The sequence below is a fragment of the Prionailurus viverrinus genome, chromosome A3, assembly GCF_022837055.1.
Source record: "Prionailurus viverrinus isolate Anna chromosome A3, UM_Priviv_1.0, whole genome shotgun sequence".
NCBI classification, from domain to species: domain Eukaryota; kingdom Metazoa; phylum Chordata; class Mammalia; order Carnivora; family Felidae; genus Prionailurus; species Prionailurus viverrinus.
Genome location: NC_062563.1, coordinates 15,104,419 through 15,123,245, shown reverse-complemented (window position 1 = coordinate 15,123,245; position 18,827 = coordinate 15,104,419). Strand labels below are relative to the sequence as shown.

The following is an 18,827-nucleotide window of genomic DNA, read 5'->3' as shown; positions in this document are numbered from 1 at the left end:
AGGCCTGAACAGTCCTTGAAGTCGGTGGGCGGGGGGGGAGGGTACTCCCTCAGGATCTCAGCTGTCTGTGCAGAAATCAGGACTCCCTGCCCCAACCCACCACCAGGCCCCATTCACCTCGCCTCCCAAAAGTCTCATCTGTCCCAGGACTTCATGTGACTTCTTGGCAGGCAGCTTGTTTCCTAACCCCAAGCACATATGTTTCCTGGCCTGGGAGAGGCTGCCGGCCAGCCTGAGGCCCCTCTCAGTGACCCATAGGCCAGAACTGCAGGCCCAGAGCTAGGTCGCTGGTTCTCAACCCTTCTGTACGTCAGTAGCTTTTAAAGTAGAAAGGGTTTTGCTTTGTTTTGTTATGTTTTGAATACCTATGTCTGGGCCCCAAATGCTGAGACTGATTTTTTTAAAAGTAGGCTCCATACCCAGTGTGGGGCTTGAACTCATGACCCTGAGCTCAAGAGTCACATGCTGTATGGACTAAGCCAGCCAGGCGCCCCACAAGACTCTGGTTTATTTGGTCTGGGATGAAGCCTGGGCATCAGTGGGTGTTTTTTGTTTTTTTTTTTTTTTTTTTTAACTTCCTCAGGGGCACCTGGGTGGCTCAGTCGGTTAAGCATCTGACTTCAGCTCAGGTCATGATCTTACGGTTTGTGGGTTCAAGCCCCAAGTCGGGCTCTGTGCTGACAGCTCAGGGCCTGGAGCCTGCTTCAGATTCTATGTCTCCTTCTCTGTCTGTCCCTCTCCCGCTCCCACTCTCTCTGTCTCAAAAATAAACATTAAAACATTTTTAAGTATTTTTTATAGTTCATTTATTTTGAGAGAGAGAGAGCGAGCATGAGTGGGAGAGGGGCAGAAAAAGAGGGATAGAGAGAGAATCTCAAGCAGGCTCCACGCTGTCAGCAGGGAGCCCAGTGTGGGGCTTGAACTCATGAACCATGAGATCGTGACCTGATCCGAAGTCAGACACTCAACTGACTGAGCCACCCAGGCACTCCTCCCCCCGCCAAAAAAAATTTTTTTAAGAAAAACGTGATGTGGGGCGCCTGGGTGGCTCGGTCGGTTAAGCGTCCAACTTCGGCTCAGGTCATGATCTCACGGTCCGTGAGTTCGAGCCCCACGTCGGGCTCTGTGCTGACCGCTCGGAGCCTGGAGCCTGTTTCAGATTCTGTGTCTCCCTCTCTCTCTGCCCCTCCCCTGTTCATGCTCTGTCTCTCTCTGTCTCAAAAAAAAAAAAAAAAACATTAAAAAAAAAAAAAACGTGATGCAAAGCGAAGGGACCAGGGCGAAGACTGCATTCTGTATGATTCCATCTGTATGACAAACCCAGAGAAGGCAAGTCTAAGGGGATAGAAAGCAGAGTAGTGGTCACCTGGGCCTGGGGCGTGGGAAGAAGAGGTGACAGCAAACAGTCATAGGAGCTCATTTTGGGGGAAACGGAAAGGTCGTAAAACTCAGTTGTGGCGATGTTTGCACCACTGTGTACATTTAGTCAAAATCACTGAAATTGTGCATGTGAAACAGGTGAATCGTGTGGCACATAAATTATACCCCAGGTTTTTCCCACCGGGCTTGAGACATCCGGGTTAGAAGCCAAGCGTCCCAGGAACCCCTCAGCTGGGACCCAGGCTCAGCTGGTGTCCTCCCCCACCCCCTTCTTTAGGTCAAAGTTTCCTCCGATGGCAGACGTTCAGGAAGCTGCCAGCTGTCACCCTGGCTTCTTTTTTGGAGAAGTCTGGAATTTCATTCTGCAGACTCAGCTTATGTGAGTATAAACATCCTGGTTCGTGGCCACTCTGCCCAAAGTAGAAAAACGGGCATCAGAAGGAATGGGTGGGGAGGGTGGAGGTGCCCGCCGCCCCCATCCTGAGATGACTCAGATGCCACCTGGAGATGCTGGGCGCAGAACAGACACTGAATTTGGGGTCGAGGGCCCCGGCTCGACCTGCACCTCCCCCGTGCCTGGCGGTGCTCCGGCTGACTAGTTCCCCAAACACGCCACCCCTTTCCACCCCTCCAGCCCTCGGCACAGGCTGTGTCCTTGCCCACCTGCAAAATCCTACCCTTCCAGCAAGATTCAGCTCATTGCCAGCTCTTCTGAAGCCTTCTCTTTTGCAGGGCCCACCCTCCTGGCCATCCCAACAGAACCCTTATCTCCCCATAGCAGAGGGCTTATTTATGTGTCTGCCCCCTGCCTCCTCTGTGGGCTCCCTGAGGACAAAACATCTGTCTTATGTATCTCTGGTGCTCACGGTCCTGGGGCAGGCCCCAACACACGTTGGGTCCGGTCAGATGAAGAAACGGAGGGGGCCGTGACACCACATCAGACACTTACGGGACCAGGAAGACCAGAGGAGACGCCCCACTCCCCTCATCTATTCTTGGCCTACATGGTTTCTCTCATCTGGCCCCAGAATGGCCGGAGAGCCACTCCCAGTGGAAACCACAGTTTGGGTTGGAAGAATTTCTTCTGCAGTTTCCCTGGGGCCAGGCCCACTGGCCTTGGAAACTGCCTTAGTGTTATTTAAACTGCAGAACAGAGTCTATGGGCAGCTCTGACCGGACCCAGGTGGGGGCGGCCTGGATCAGGATTACGTTGGAGCCTCCCTCCCCCCACCGCCAGGACCTCAGGGGTTGAGATGTGTGGTTCTGTCTTCGCAGCCTCTTGCTGTCGTGGAAAAGAACAAGGGGGTTAAGGTATGTGGCAACCTGAGCCTGTATGTTTATGTTTCTGCTTTAATATGGAGACAGGGCTTTGTCCTGAGTTGAGGCTGAGGTCCTCAGAGGCCCTGCCAGCAGGCTCCCAGCCAGAGCTGGCTAAAGCTGGAGGAGCCCCGCTTATCTCAACCATCTCTCCCAACTCACCAGGCATCTTACTTCAGGAAACTGGATGGAGTGCTTGAAAGCCCCAGGATCTTTGCTCGACCTGCCCATCCCTATCTTCGGAGTAGAGGACTCTAGGCTGCTGGCAGGGACTCTGCCACGGCAGGCAGCTCATGCTTTTCTTGGCATCCTAAAGGGCACAGCCTTGGTGTGCCCACCGCAGAAACCAGAGCCTGGAATAGAAGCAGGGATACCTGAAAAAGTCACCCAGATTTCAACCCAATGTGGTCTGTTCGTGGTCAACAAATATTTACAGAGGGTTAGTTAAGCACAGCACTGGGCATGGGGTCTCCAGATGTGAACAAGCCCCAGCCCCGCCCTCAAGCAGTCCACTGAGTGCAGGAATAGGAATACAGAAGAGGGGGCCTGACCTAGCCTGGGTGAAGGCAAGTTCAGGGAAGCCTGCCGGGTGGAGGTGCCATCTAAAGTAAGACTTGGAGCGGGGCTCAGTCGGTTAAGCATCTGACTTCAGCTCAGGTCATGATCTCACGGTTTGCGAGTTGGAGCCCTGCGTCAGGCTCTGTGCTGACAGCATGGAGCTTGGAGCTCGTTTGGGATTCTGGGTCTCCCTTTCTCTCTGCCCCTCCCTTGCTGTCTCTCTCGAAAAAGACAAAAAATTGAAAAAAATAAAGACTTGAAGCCTGAATTAGTCAAAGGCGGGGGGCGGCGGGGGGAGAGAAGAGCAAACAGCGTATGCAAAGGCCCGGGGTCAAGAGAGAACCTGGCACTTTGGGGGAAGTTATGCGTCGTTCAAGATGGCTGGGGCCTGATGAGGAGAGGTGGTTTGAAGATCCGGATCGTGAATAACATGAATGTATTTAAAGTGCTTGGCACAGCCCACAGCAAATACTCTGCCATGGCAGCGGTCATTATCATTATGGTGTTGTAAACCAAGCTAAGGGTTTGGGACTTTATCCTGCAGTCAGTGGGGAGACATTCAGGGGTTTTAAGCCCAGGGTGACTTGATCAGATGTGCCATATGACCAGACTTAAGGAGATCTCTGTGACTACAGGGTGGATTATGGAGGAGAGAAGCAAGGCTGGAGGACCAAAAGACCAGTGTGGAGACTAGTCTTATTATTCATTCATTCATTCATTCACTCAAACATGTAAAGAATCAGTGGATTATTAACTTGTTATTTATTTAAATATAATTGTTTTGTTATTATTATTAAGCATCTGTAATAATTCAGAAAGGAGATACAGGGTTGGGGGAGCAGTTTCAAATATCCCAACAGTAGAATAGATAAATATACATTGGAAGACAGAATACAGCAATGAGAATGAACTATAGCTACATGCAACAACATAAATGAGTCTCACAAGTGCAATGTCGAGCAAAAGAAAGCCAACACAATATAGAACTGCGTAATTCCATTTAAATGAAGTTCAAGGAACAGGCAAAGTGAAACTATAGTGTTTAGAGACACCCAGTGGTCAAACTATCAAAGAAAGAAGTGATTATCACAAAATTAACAGTGATTGATGATACCCTTTTTTAAAAAAATGTTTTAACATTTATTTATTATTGAGAGACAGAGAGAGAGACAGAGCATGAGCAGGGGAGGGGCCGAGAGACAGGGAGACACAGAATGTGAAGCAGGCTCCGGGCTCCGAGCTGTCAGCACAGAGCCCAACACGGGGCTCGAACTCACAAACTGTGAGGTCATGACCTGAGCTGAAGTTGGACACTCAACCGACTGAGCCATCCAGGTGCCCCTGGGCTCAATGATACCTTGACCTGAGTGACGTTCACCTGGGTGTTCACTCTGTGACAAATCACTAGGTTTTACATTTCTCTCTCTCTCTCTCCTTTTAAGAAGTTTCACATGCAGCGCAGAGCCCAACGCAGGCCTGATGCAGGGCCAAACTCACCACCCTAAGATCAAGACCTGAGCCAGACGCTTAACCGACTCAGCCACCCAGGTGGCCTTTACATTTCTGTTTTGTGCACTTTTCTGTATGTGTGCTACTCTTAACAATAAAAAGTGTTTCCAAAATAATGGGGCTTCGCTCTAAGGTAGCAGGAATGAGGTTGGAGAGAAGAGGCTGATTTTGACTGTTGTGCAGAAAGTGAGAACAGGAAGGTGAGGAATCCTTTGGGAGGAACGAGTCTGGGGAGGGAGGTGAAAGCAAAGAGCAGTGTTTAACACTGAGTTTGAGACCTGGAAGATACTGAAGTGGAAATGCCCAGGACCATTGTGTGAGCTCAGAAAAGTCACTTTCTCAAGTTCAGAGTCCCTTCTCCACAAGAGAGGGAAGCAGTGTGGCTTCATGGAATCAGCTTTGGGTTTTAACGCTGGGAAGCTTCGTCTTTAAAACCGCAGTTCTGGAGGCACCTGAGTGGCTCAGTTGGTTGAGCGTCGGACTCTTGATTTCAGCTCAGGTCATGATCTCACAGTATTTGGGATCGAGCCCCGCATTGGGCCCTGAGCCCATAGTGCAGAGCCTGCTTGAGAATCTCTCTCCCTCTCAATAAGTAAACATTAAAAAAACACAAAAAGAAAAAACCAGTTCTGATACTTCATATAATTACTTGACCCCTGCCCCTTCCCCCAGCCTCAGTTTCCTCACGTGTGGACTTGAGATAATCATTTCTACTCTCATAGTTCTTGGAAAGGGTTACATGGTAAAACAGGGATAGGCACTTGGGATGCTCGGTGCTTTAGTTACCAATTAAGAGACTCTGAGAAACAAATTAACGTACTTTGAAAGCAAAAAAACAGGAACAGATAGCAATCAGTACATGGTTTTTACACTCCTGTGTTAGTAAGTACTAGCTGGGGAGCTTGCAAAACTAGGCCTTTTGGGACACCTGGCTGGCTCAGTCAGCGGAGCTTGAGACTCTTGATCTCAGGGTTGTGATTTCAAGCTCCACATTGGGTGTGGAGATTACTTAAAAAAAAAAAAAAAAATCTTAAGAAGAAAAACTAGGTATTCTGTAAATCTAGAGAGACCGTATAATTTATTGTCCAAACCAGGGCGCTTTTGAGAAAGGATGCAATATTAATAATTATGCCAGGACAACAGATATAAACCAACACTGTCCCAGGGAGAGCAGGACATCTGGTCCCCCCTATGTAGGTCCAAGGTGGGCACCAGGCATCTGATTTCCCATCAAGCTTCCCAAGTGAACTGGACTCTCTGTAAGGGCAGGATTTGGCTGCACTTACTGGGCCTATCCGGAGCAGGTGTATTTGGGGAAGGCTCAAATCTACTTGGAGAAACCCTCACAACCCCGTGAGACGTAACAGCTAACATTTATTAAATGCCAGGTCCCACATGTGCTGAGTACTTTACAGACGCCATCTCAGTTCTCGCCAGGTGGACTTCTCTTCCATTACAGGAAACTACAGCTTAAAGATGTCGAACAACTCCTTCAAGGCCACACGTCCAGGGCGGAGGATACAGATCTGAACCAGCCAGACTCAGGAGCACCCTAGTTCATACTATTTGCCTCGCGTTTTGCTGACACTCCCCCACCCCCCCAGCTGCACGGGGCCAGACATCATGCACACCGGAGGCTGCGTGCAGCCCAGCCCGGGTACCTGCAGTCTCTGGCTCCACTTGGGAGATGCAAGGCGAACGGCAGATGGCAACCTTGTGTTCGTCTCAAGCCACTGTTGAGGTCAGTTTACTAAGGAGGCCCGACGGAGGTGGGGCTATTGAGTCGTCTGACAGCCTCTGCCCAAGAATCCTGTAGGGAGCCGCGCGTGGGGGAACCTAGCAACTGTATCTCCTGCTGGGCATTTATGGCTGGTCTGAGGTCTCAGTGAGGCTTTGCACCGCAACTAGTAGCCATAGATAGGTCAGTGTTGGAAGAGCCCCACTGATGCATTTTAGTTGCATTCCTAACTTCGCCAAAGCCACCTTTATTATGGCTCCCACGGCTGTTTTAAGTTTCTTCTACTCAGGAACACTTGTAACTTGTGAAGCCTCATCCTGGGAGAAGATCCGATTTGCATGCAGCCTCGACATAGAAAATGGCTGGAAAACATTCTTGACAGATGCTCAGAGAGGGTAAGCGACTGGACATCAATGACACAGCCGCGCCGGAACTAGGACCCAGGCCCCCGCTACGCCCAGAGCTGCGTCACCACAACCCCGCCCCCGGGCCGGCGTCTTTGCCGAGCGCCCGCAGGTTCCCAGCCCGCCCCGCGCCCCCCGGTGCGCACACTCAGTCCGGCCCGGTTGGTGCACCTCCCACCTAGGTCCTCCAGCCCCAGCGGGTGTGCTCGCGGGGGAAACAGAGGCAGGGAGCGTGCTTGTGAGTTCGTTCCTTCCTCAGTTCACACCCCACGGCCCGCAAAGCTGCCCTGCCCTCCTGAGACCCGCATGGAATAGCAGGGAAGGACGGGAGGAAGGGAAGGGGCCGAAAGCAAGCAGGCTCTGAGGAGTCGGCCGGTTCTGCCACACTCAAGATGGCGGCGCGGCAGCGGCGAGGTCCCTCAGAGGCGGTACCGGCGCATGCGCAGCGCGGAGTCCCGGCCCGGGACACAAGATGGCGGCAGCGGCGCTGGGGAGGGCGAGGCGGAGGCGGCAAAACGGGAGGTCGAGCAGAACGTGTAGCCGCGTCCCCTCCAGTCCGCTCCGGGCAGGTAAGAGCCCCAGGAAGCCATGGTCCCGCCGCGAGCCGCTCCGGGTTCCGGGGATCCGAAGCCGGGCTGCGGTGGCCCCTCCGGCGCTTTCCGCTCGGGGCCACCGCTTGCCCTGTCTCTGCCGCCGCCGCCATCTTAGGCCCGCGGGTGGGCGGCCGGGCCGGTAGCTTGGGTGAGGGAGGTGGGCCCGGAGAGCGCGGGCGGAGCGGCCTCTAGGGCCCCTCCGCCGCTGCCGCCGCCACCGCCTTTGTGTCGGGCTCCGACTCTGAGTCGCCTCAGCCCGGGGGCGGGAGCGCGCGGTGGGGCGGGGGGCGGAGTCCGGGAGATGGGCCGGCGCGCGCGCGCCAAACAGCCCGCCCCCGCTGGGGTTTGGGGGGAGGGGAAGGGAAAGGGTGCGCGCGCTGGCGGTGGGGGGGTGTAGTCCCCGTCTCTTGTGGCCCCCGCGCCTGCGCATTTTGCAAGTCCTTTGACTCCGCCCTATTGGTTTGGAGGGTTCTGATTGGCCCATTACTGAGATGGTCCCGCCCCATCTTCCAATCCCGTAACCGGGTTCTTTTCCTTCTGGTGGGTTCCTCCGGTTGCGCAGATACAGTTGTTTAGTAAGCTGATCGGCATTAACTGTGGTATGCGAAGGGCCGGGAAACCTCAGGATAAATAAAAACGTTATCTTAATAATAGAGTTATTTCTTACTTAAAGTGTACAATATACAATAGACTCTACGTGTAGAGACCATAGAGATCGAGTCATTCCTGTTTGTTAAGTCGGAATGCGCGGCAGAAGGATCTGGACCCCGGGTCTGTCCACACCCAGAGCAGGTTCTTTGGCCACCAACCCGCTGCTTCCAAATCACCTGGGAAATTAAGAAAAAGTTTTAATCGTAAAAAATTGGTAAAGGTTTGAACTGGTGTAAAATTTGTCATCCTGTTTCCCAGTCCCACCTCTGGAGTGCGTTTAAAAAAATACAAATTCTCGTGTGTCTCCCTTCTCCATTTCTGACTCCTACGATGTGAGGTGAGGGACGGGCGGGAATCTGGATTTCTATTACAGGCCCTCTGATGGCTGTGATACGGGTTTTGGAAACACTGCAGTGTCCCTGTTTGGCCTCACCGAGCTGGGCTGCATGTGCTGCCTGTGCATGGTTCAGCTACGTGGTGCCTCAACGTCACACGATATTTATTGGCAAAAATATTTTTCAATAAAGTTGAACATGCCGAGTTATGTAATGCATTTGCATGTAACGTGTTAAAAGATTGATTCCAAGAAACGTGTTTTTTGTGGCCTCTGATCTGTGATAAGTACGGTTGACCCTTGAACAACACAAGAGTTGGGGGCACTGATCTCCAGTGCAGTGGAAAATCCCAGTATAACTTTGGACTCCCCAAAACTTCACTAATAGCCTGCAGTTAACCAGAAGCCTTTCTGGCAACATAAGCAGTCGGTGAACACATGTTTTGTATGTTATATGAATTATATACTGTATTTTTAAAATGAGCTAGAGGAAAGAAAATGTTAAGAAAATCATAAGGACAAGTAAATACATTTATAGCGCTGTATCATGTTGAAAAAAAGCCATGTGTAAGTGGACCCGTGTGGTTTGGACCCATGTTGTTAAGGGACAACTATATGTTCACTTTTATCTTAGGGATATTTTGGTTGATAGGAGCAGCTACACAATTTGTGGGGTCCCGTGTGCGAAATGAAAATGTGGGTCCCCTCTGTTAAAAATTTATTAAAAACTTCAAAGACAGTAACAGTGGAGCATTAAACCAGGCTTAGGGCCCTCCTCATCCCGGAGCCCATGTGACTTCAGGCGGCAAGTCCGTGAAATGTTTTGGTTTGGGAACCTTGAGAAGTACCATTTCATCCCTTGAATCCCCAGATCTCCCACAGTGTCTCCTGCCTTGTCCTGGGGGCTCCCAACTTGCTGTGTCATTGCCCCTCTTATTTTGTCCCTGCTGTGCAGCATTTCACAGGTCTGTGACTCTCTCTTCTATTTGCTCTGCAGTTGCTGATGCGAGGAGGTCCCTGGGCCCCCGTTCACTCCACTGCTGACCCGGCCACCCACCTGTGCTGAGCCTTCCTGCAGGCCTCCCCCTGCCTCTGTTGGACCCTGTGACGTGGGGGTCCACCTGGTTGGAGAAGAAAACCCTCTCATGCTAGCATTGCAGACCCCAGAGGGTGAGAAAAAGAGGGACCTTGTCCAGCCTTGAGACCTGTGGGCTCAGCCCCAAGGCATCGGGAATCCCTCCTACCCAGAGAATCAAGCTTTTTCTCCCCTTGGTTAGTGGTTCCGAACCTTTTTGTTATCATGGCCCCCTTTGGTTGTATGTATGTCCTCTTGCTCCGTGCATTTTTTATCTGCCAAACTGTACTGACAAAGTAACCATTCACTTTTCTCTTTCCAAATTAACAAAGACATCTATGACTGAGTGTACAATAAAATTAATGTCCCAGTGATTCCTATGATGTCGTCAACAGCCAATCAGAGCTTCTGATCAGCATGAGATAATCAGTGTGACCACAAGGAGTTGATAAAATGTCAGCAAGCAAAGATAACTGATGGTTAAACATGGCTTCGTGCTCTTTTTGTGGGTAAATGTTTCTTTGGGTGCTGTGGCATATTGAAAACAACTTTGGGATCACCAGTTCAATCTCAGTTGGGCCCCTAGAAGTCTAACAGCCAGATTGGGAATCACTTTGGCCATTGAGGCTCGTGCTGGGTGTGCTTTGGGCGAAGGTAGCGGAGAATACAAATCTGAAGGAGCTGACCTGCTTCCTGGTAAATTTTCACCTGGGGATTAGGAAGGACTGAATTAGATGTTTCTTCTCAGTCCCACTGGTTTCTTTAGCAACAGATTGTTTCCTGCCCTGAAGTGTAGAATGAAGCAGCCAGTTAGATGCCATGGCCCACTCTGGGCTGCACTTTGTTCCAGTTAGATTTTATTGGATAGGAACAGGGAAGAGGAGGATTTACTGTTCTTTTTTGTGGGAGTTGCTTCCCAAGGGCAGACCCTGTTCTGTCTTCTGTGGCACTCTGTGCTTTGTAAATATTTGCAGAATGAATGGAGTTCCTGTTGGGTCCAGGTACCATGCTGAGCGCTGGAGAGAACTGGACCCCGTTCCTAGCCCTGGGAGTTCTGACAGTCTGATGGGGAGACAAATCCAGTTCATAGACCAGACTGAGTGCTACGGTGGAGGTGTTCATGGCCCTGCGGATGGGCTCTGACCACCTAGCTTTGGGAAGGGAGAGTCTAGGAAGGCTTCCTGGAGCATGTGAACATAGTGACAAGCCAGGCAGAGAACTGGGGAGAGCATTTCAGGCAGAAGGAGCAACAGGACTGCACCCATTTTACAGTTGAGAGAACTGCAACTTTGGTCCCAGGGCTCCCGTGGTACCACACTGGCCCTCCAGGACAGGACCAGAGTGACTTTTTTCAGATCTACAAGTGGTCAGGGGGGCCCTCAGTGGGTTGTAATTGGTGGGTGGGGGCTGGGGGTGGAGCTGACCTCCACACCCTGCTGGCCTAACACCCTTCGGTCCTCTGTGTGGCAGGTCCGGTGTGGGTGCGGAGATGGCCAATGAGAATCACGGCAGCCCCCGGGAGGAAGCGTCCCTGCTGAGTCACTCCCCGGGCACCTCCAATCAGAGCCAGCCCTGTTCTCCAAAGCCCATCCGCCTGGTGCAGGACCTCCCAGGTACTGGCGAGGGGCAGGGTAGGGTGGTGGGGTAGGAAAGATGCCCCAGGAGCAGCCCTGACCCTGGCTGGGTTCCATGCTTGTTTGCAGAGGAGCTGGTGCACGCGGGCTGGGAGAAGTGCTGGAGCAGGAGGGAGAACCGTCCCTACTACTTCAACCGATTTACCAACCAGTCCCTGTGGGAGATGCCTGTGCTGGGCCAACATGACGTGATTGTGAGTGCCAGCCTAGGGCAGGGGTCTCAAAGCAGCTTCTGGCGTCTGGGCCTTCCCCCAAACGTATCTTGAGCAGCTATTATGAGCCTAGTCCTGTGTTGGGACCTGGGGATATAGTGATACACGAGAGAAGACATATTCCCTGCTCGCAAGGAACCTATACTCAAATAGGGGAGACTGACATGTAAAGAGACGATTGTAAATAGTATGTGATATTGAACTACCTGTTACTGTGCCTGTAATGCAGTTGTGAGCCAAGACAGACATGGTCGTTCCCTTGTACTCTCGGGGGGCCCACAGTCTACTGAGGGGCCAGTACGATTATATTTGGCTTGTGTATGAAGAATAGTGTTAGAGTACAGCAGGGACCATGGTCCGGTTTGGGGGAGGGGAGTGGACAGGACGGGACAGGAAAGCGTCTCTTTGAATTAGCATTTAAGGTGACAGAGTTAGAAAGAGAAAAGTTGGGGAGAAGCACGTTCTAGAAGTGGAAAGGTCAATGTGATAGGGAAGTAGCAACACGAGCTGTCTGCCAGAAACGTGGGCTTTTGGATCCCTGTCAGTTGGGGTGAACTTTTTTTTCTGGGCATAATCAAGCCAGTTGGCACTCCCATTTTGCAGATGAAGCCACTGAGGCTCAGAGATGGGAAATGATTGGCCTGAGACCTCAAGCCAGTAAGAGGCAGAGCTGGACTCAAACCTCTTAGGATCTCAGGGCCACCCTGCCTACCATCATGCTTCTTTTTGGTGTTGCCAAAGGCATTCCACCCACAGGGCCTTGCTTTTTCAAAAACAAGCATTTCTTGACTCTTTCCTTTATTCCTGACTCTCTGGTATTTAAGAAATTAATGTGTACAGTGTGTTTATCTCATACCAGAGGTCATGTTAAGCTGGTCATATTCACTGACTCATTTAATCGTCTTCCCAGTGGGAGGTTGGGCCTGTTTAGCAGGAGGGCCATTTTGAATGTGAGGGAATTAGGACAGGATGGAACTCCGCCAAGGTCACATGGTTGCAAGTAGCCAGTGGGACTGGAGCCCAGCGTTCTTTCTGCATCCCAGTCTCTGAGCAGTAGGAGCAGGGGTCAGGAGGGCATCAGGATTCCGTATTACCGGGACTCCTAACCCACTGGCCCCGGTTGCAATTCTGCTGGTCTCCCTCCACCAGTCGGACCCTTTGGGGCTGAATGCGACCCCACTGCCCCAAGACTCCAGTTTGGTGGAAACCCCCCCGGCTGAGAACAAGCCCCGAAAGCGGCAGCTCTCGGAAGAGCAGCCAAGCGGCAATGGTGTGAAGAAGCCCAAGGTGAGTGCTGGCGGGCTCTGAGGACCTGGCTGGCAAGTGGCCAAGCCAGGCGGGCAGCCAGCAGCTTCCCTGCAAAGGCCGGGCAGTGGCAGGTCGGTCAGGAGCGGGGCCTGGGCACAGCTCGCTGGGTTTGGCGCTGGAACCATAGGCTGACTCCTGACCCTGATGCCTTCTCCTTTTTTGCTCCAGATTGAAATCCCTGTGACACCCACGGGCCCATCGGTGCCTAGCTCCCCCAGTATCCCAGGAACCCCAACACTGAAGATGTGGGGGACATCCCCTGAAGATAAACAGCAGGCGGCTCTCCTCCGGCCCACCGAGTGAGTCCCTGCTATAGTCCCTCGGGGGCACGCACTGATGCGGCCTGCGTGCCTGGGAGACTGGGGTGTGGTGGCAGCCAGGGCACCCCTCCTTCCCTTTCCTCTACTGTCCTCGTTGCTCTTTTCTGTGCCCCAAGGGTGTACTGGGATCTGGACATCCAGACCAACGCGGTCATCAAGCACCGGGGGCCTTCAGAGGTGCTGCCCCCGCACCCCGAGGTGGAGCTGCTGCGCTCCCAGCTCATCCTCAAGCTTCGGCAGCACTATCGGGAGCTGTGCCAGCAGCGAGAGGGTAACTGCCTCCGGGGCCTCAGAGCCCTGTTTCCACCTGCTGCGAGCAAGAACCGGGCTTGGGGAATGGTGCAGGGGAGCCTAGTGGCCCAGAGCATAGGCAGTGGATGGGGACGGGCCTGCTTGGAGCCCCAGCTCCTCTAACCGCTTCCAGAAAGGGTGGCTGGCATCAGTAACTACAAAAGGAATCATTAACACTTCCAGAGTGCTTCGTTTGCCAGGTATCATTTGAAGCCTTTTTATGTATCTGTGATACAAAAACAGAAGTATCTGTCCTGGTGGCCTTGCTACTACTAGGAGTAAGAGGAATGGAAAGTCCTCAGTAAACTGCAGCTTTTATTAATTAGTAAATAAGCCTGCTTAACTTTGCTGGAATATAGTGTTTCTCTTTTCCCCTTTTACTCTAAGGATCATCTAACCCTTTATAAAACTAGCGATTCTTAGAATATACTTTGGGAGGTGTTGCCTGGAACATGAGCTCCTGACTTAACAGGCTGTCATTCACTGTTGCACCTCCAGTACCCACAAGATGCCTCCTGTCTAAAGCCAGACCTTCACCAGCTCTTCTGTCCTGCAGGCATCGAGCCCCCTCGAGAATCCTTCAACCGCTGGATGCTGGAGCGCAAGGTCGTGGACAAAGGCTCTGACCCCCTGTTGCCGAGCAACTGTGAACCGGTCGTGTCGCCCTCCATGTTTCGAGAAATCATGAATGACATTCCCATCAGGTACACCTGCGCAGCTGGGGCCAGCTAAGGGTTGTGTAGCCAGTTCTGCATTGAAGGCTCCTAACTCTATCCGTTCTCTATCCCAGGTTATCCCGAATCAAGTTCCGGGAGGAAGCCAAGCGCCTGCTCTTTAAATATGCAGAGGCTGCTAGGCGGCTCATCGAATCCAGGTTTGCTCTCTCCTGCCCCCAGCAAGCTGGGTGTGTGATCAAAGTGGGGAGGTCCTGGGCCATGTGGCCCATCTAATGGAGTGCGGTCATTGTGCTTGGTGGCAGGAGGAGGGCTGGCTCCCAAAGGCAGAACAAGAGCCCGAATGTCAGTGCAGGTGGGGTGGGAGGAGTAAGGAGTGTGGACAGATGCCTGATAGCTCCCCCCACCGGCAGGAGTGCGTCCCCCGACAGCAGGAAGGTGGTCAAATGGAACGTGGAGGACACCTTCAGCTGGCTGCGGAAGGACCACTCTGCCTCTAAGGAGGACTACATGGTGAGTGGCCCCGGGTAAGGAGGCCCGTGGAAAGGCTCTGGGGTTGCTTCCTCCAAGAAGCCCACTCTGCCTGCCCAGGCCGGGCGGAGCCCCACAGCATCCTGTTCCTGTGCACTTCAGTAAACCTTTGACACTCATTGGTCCCTAAACTCCTGCATGTAGAGAGGTTTGTCCAGGTTCCTGGCTCTCTCCTAAAAGACTCTCTTCATTAAGGTTCTTAACAGAATCCCGTGCTCAGCTACACACCATAAGTAGCTTTTTCAACTTAATGTTCAGCATCTCCCTTGAATAGATTTTTGGACACAGATTGACAGACTGCCTTTTCTGGGGTGTGTGCGACTTCACAGTTACGAGCTGGCACCAGACTCATTTCCCTACTTTACTGTGTCCACAACAGTTCTGTTTTCTGGCCCAGACCCGTCACTTCTCTAACTGTCCGCCAGCACTAGCAATGGGCTTTCTTTTCAGGACCATTTTTCACAAGAGACAAGGTTTCGCACTTCACGATAGTAACTGTACTTGACACGTAGAGTGACAAAGGTAGGTGTGCTCACTAGCCAGAGTGACTCATTTTCACTCATCACTTTCACACGTGTGATTCGGCAAAATTACAAATGCCTAGTTAAATCCTTGCAAGTTGCTAAAAGCTCAAATTTCAAATCTGCAATGACCAAGGACCCCGTTTTGTAATGGTGTCTCTCCCTGATAGTTGGCAAATGCTTTATAAGCGGGGACTGTGCCTGGTTTGTGTGTTTCCCCAGCAATTATCATGGGATCTGGCACAGTGTAACCCCAACCATAGGTGCTGGCATTTATCGGACACTTGCTGTATGCCAGGGGCTTGGTAAGCCCTTAATGGGAATGATCACATTTAATACTTAAACTGCCTTATCAGGTGAGTACTGTGTGTTCCCTTAACAGTAGAGGAATTAAGATTCAGAGATGCCAAGGGACTTGTCCAAGTGACACAGCTAGTAAGTAACCACCGGTTTCAAAGCGCGGACTGCTAGAATCCACCAGCCCTCCCTCAACAGCCACCTAGAGCCCTGATCAAGAGTGTCTCCTCCAGGACCGCCTGGAGCATCTGCGGAGGCAGTGTGGCCCCCACGTCTCGGCCGCGGCCAAGGACTCCGTGGAGGGCATCTGCAGTAAGATCTACCACATCTCCCTGGAGTATGTCAAACGGATCCGAGAGAAGCACCTGGCCATCCTCAAGGAAAACAACATCCCAGGTGAGGGGCCGGTGGCAGGGAGCCAGCTGTGATGCCGTCAACGGTGTACCCCAGGCCCTGAGTGAAGGGACAAGCAAGGCTGAGCCTCTAGGCCACGGCTGGTTTGGGCAAGCCCGTTTCTCCCGGCAGTGTCTGAGGCAGGCCCTGCTGTCTTTCGGTGCAGGGTTCCCAGCACTCCTCCAGGAACTGGAGAAGGGTTGGGAATGGGGGAGCTGGAAGGGGGTGGACACGACAGGCCAGGGGTAAGCAGTTAGGTGGACGACTTGCATTTACAGCTGCTTTCTGCAAGCCCCGGTTCCCCCACCCTGCAGGCTAATACCCAGCCGTAGGATCATACGAGAACTCAGTGGTAATTCGAAGCGCTTGACCCAAAAAGATGCCTAAGTAGGGTACCGTAATCACGGACGTGCCACAGTTCTACTTCCACGTGGCCAACCGGGGGTTTGTGTCAGTATGCAGCATGGCGACACAGGCCACCAGTTCTTGCCCCTGCCAAGAACTTTGTTCTCAAACCATCTGAGCTGCATTCTGCTCCTCCGTGGGATTAGACTTACCTCCCTTGGTTACTGGGGTACGTGTGTGAGCACACGGGGGGCAGAGGCCGTCCGTCCGGGGTGAGGATTAGCAGAGCCGCTGCAGGGAGGCCCCTCATTGCTCTCCCTGCCCACAGAGGAGGTGGAGGCCCCAGAAGTGGAGCCCCGCCTGGTGTACTGTTACCCGGTCCGGCTGGCCGTGTCTGCGCCCCCCATGCCCAGCGTGGAGATGCATATGGAGAATAACGTGGTCTGCATCCGGTATAAGGGGGAGATGGTCAAGGTCAGCCGCAACTACTTCAGCAAGCTGGTAAGAGCTAGGGTGAAGGGGAGGCAGGTCCCCACAGGTGCAAGAAGTGAGGGCTGCCTCCTCCTTGACCCAGCGTCCTCAGCAAGAGGCCAGTTACGAGGGAGTGAGGGGCCGCTGTGTAAGGGCCTTGCTCTCTGTCCCACAGTGGCTGCTTTACCGCTACAGCTGCATTGACGACTCTGCCTTTGAGCGGTTCCTGCCCCGAGTCTGGTGTCTTCTCCGACGGTACCAGGTATGGGCCTGGGGCAGCTGGGGGTGGGCTCTTCTAGACGCAGGGGGAAGGCTGAGCCCTGGAGGCTGACCGTGGCCTCTGTGTAGATGATGTTTGGCGTGGGCCTCTACGAGGGGACAGGCCTGCAGGGATCGCTGCCCGTGCACGTCTTTGAGGCCCTCCACCGGCTCTTCAGTGTCAGCTTTGAGTGCTTCGCCTCGCCCCTCAACTGCTACTTCCGCCAGTACTGCTCTGCCTTCCCAGACACAGATGGCTACTTCGGCTCCCGCGGGTGAGAGCCAGGGGCTGCTGGGCCCTTCTGCCCAGGCCCTGGAAGGGGTCTTCTAGAGCATAGATAGCACCCGGGCCAGCTACTTGGGATTGGGCAGTGTTGGGTGTAGTCCCTGCCTTCACCCCTTGCTAGCTGTGTGACTTTGGACTTATCGCTGAACTTCAGGAGCCTGTGATAGTCCCTAACTCATCTTGTGGGTTTCTCTGTGAATAAGCCCAGGCTGGGATAGGAGCATGTGGTTCCCAGCACTGAGAGACATGGGAAATGGTAATTCAGAGCTCAGAGATCGTTCAGACCTCGGGGACCTTACAGACTAATGTGGGGTGTTGGAGGGGGGTGAGCATGGGTGAAAGGGGACACAGCTTCCAGTAAGAAGACCAGCCTGGGCCAGCAAGAGGGAAAGCACAGCAGCTGGGGAACTCCTGGCTGTGGCTTGTGCTGTGGTGGCAGCGGGGCTCGAACTGGATCTGAGCTCCAGCCATTCCACTAAGCAGCCTGGTGGACTTGGCTGCCCAGCCCGAGCCTCTCTGTCCTCAGCACTCCAGTGGAGTCGGCCACACCTTGTCCCAGGATGAATTAAGGGTGAATGTCGGCCTGTGGCCTGACCAGGGCCGTCCTTTCAACGAGGTGGGGGCGGCACCTGTTTCCAGTTGAGGGCTGGGATTCTGGCAGGACTTAGAGTGCTCACCTCCATCCCCAGGCCCTGCCTGGATTTTTCCCCGCTGAGTGGTTCCTTTGAGGCCAACCCTCCGTTCTGCGAGGAACTCATGGATGCCATGGTCTCTCACTTTGAGGTGGGTGTGCAGCTGGCGGTGGGGGTGGGGTAGGTTGGCAAGCGGGATCGCCAGCCACCCGGAGGGCAGCCTCTGACGTCCACCCCGTACCCCCTCCCACAGAAACTGCTCGAGAGCTCCCCGGAGCCCCTGTCCTTCATCGTGTTTATCCCGGAGTGGCGAGAACCCCCCACACCGGCGCTCACCCGCATGGAGCAGAGCCGCTTCAAACGCCACCAGCTGGTCCTGCCTGCCTTTGAGCACGAGTACCGCAGTGGCTCCCAGCACGTCTGCAAGAAGTGGGTGCCTGGGGAGGGCAGGGGCAGGAGGGCCGGCCGATCGGGCCGGGCCAAGCCCCACCCTGAGCTGCTCCTTTGCCCACAGGGAGGAAATGCACTACAAGGCCGTCCACAACACGGCCGTGCTCTTCCTACAGAACGACCCTGGCTTTGCCAAGTGGGGGCCGACGCCCGAGCGGCTGCAGGAGCTGAGCACCGCCTACCGGCAGTCAGGCCGCAGCCACGGCTCCAGTTCCTCGTCGTCTTCCTCCGAGAACAAGGACCGGGACTCCGGCCGCGAGCAGGGCCCCAGCCGCGAGCCTCACCCCACTTAACACATCCTGCGGGGAGGAGGAGCCCCAGGGTGCTGGTACGGACTGCTGGGACTTGGGCCTCTTGGGGCTGAGCAGACCCCAGGACCCTCCCCCTGAGGTGGCAGCAGGGCTCAGGCTGCCAGTGACATAGGAAGATTATGGCTCTGCCAGGGCTCCCCCTCCCTGCCCGATCCCCTGACTCCTCACCTCAGACTTGCTCCAGCTCCCGTGTAAATAGGCCCCATCCCTTCCCTTCCTACCCACCCCCACCCCCTCACCCATACCGTCTTATTGCCACCTCGTTTCATTTGTAAAAGGAAATACAGAAGCCTCCCTAAGAACGCGTGAGGGTCTTGAGGGCAGAGAAGGCGGA

The 18,827-nt window shown here is 53.6% G+C and overlaps 1 protein-coding gene across 6 annotated transcripts; it reads left to right on the top strand.

Moving 5' to 3' along the window:
• The first annotated feature begins 7,100 nt into the window (after nucleotides 1–7,100).
• On the top strand, nucleotides 7,101–18,792 carry PCIF1 (phosphorylated CTD interacting factor 1). 6 transcript variants are annotated; one of them, XM_047852455.1, is made up of 18 exons: nucleotides 7,101–7,475; nucleotides 9,482–9,756; nucleotides 9,892–10,068; nucleotides 11,030–11,172; nucleotides 11,263–11,387; nucleotides 12,555–12,692; nucleotides 12,882–13,012; nucleotides 13,150–13,304; nucleotides 13,881–14,028; nucleotides 14,115–14,198; nucleotides 14,412–14,511; nucleotides 15,581–15,743; nucleotides 16,414–16,586; nucleotides 16,732–16,818; nucleotides 16,905–17,089; nucleotides 17,790–17,883; nucleotides 17,986–18,161; nucleotides 18,299–18,792. In XM_047852455.1, exons 3-18 carry the CDS (start codon nucleotides 10,046–10,048, stop codon nucleotides 18,351–18,353), a joined length of 1,980 nt encoding a protein of 659 aa, XP_047708411.1. In that variant the 5' UTR covers nucleotides 7,101–7,475; nucleotides 9,482–9,756; nucleotides 9,892–10,045; the 3' UTR covers nucleotides 18,354–18,792. The 6 variants fall into 6 exon arrangements, with proteins under 6 accessions (XP_047708411.1, XP_047708408.1, XP_047708407.1 ...); XM_047852452.1 differs by having other exon boundaries at nucleotides 7,102–7,475; nucleotides 9,482–9,654; nucleotides 9,955–10,068; nucleotides 18,247–18,792; XM_047852451.1 differs by having other exon boundaries at nucleotides 7,102–7,475; nucleotides 9,955–10,068; nucleotides 18,247–18,792.
• Nucleotides 18,793–18,827: the final 35 nt, after the last annotated feature.

Bases quoted from the DNA above. Each gene is read 5' to 3' on its own strand.
- PCIF1 (XM_047852452.1), top strand. From the start codon at position 10,046: ATGGCTTCGTGCTCTTTTTGTGG. The intron at 15,744-16,413 runs GTGAGGGGCCGG...CCCTGCCCACAG, and splicing joins CAAGGAAAACAACATCCCAG to AGGAGGTGGAGGCCCCAGAA. The intron at 16,587-16,731 runs GTAAGAGCTAGG...TCTGTCCCACAG, and splicing joins GCAACTACTTCAGCAAGCTG to TGGCTGCTTTACCGCTACAG.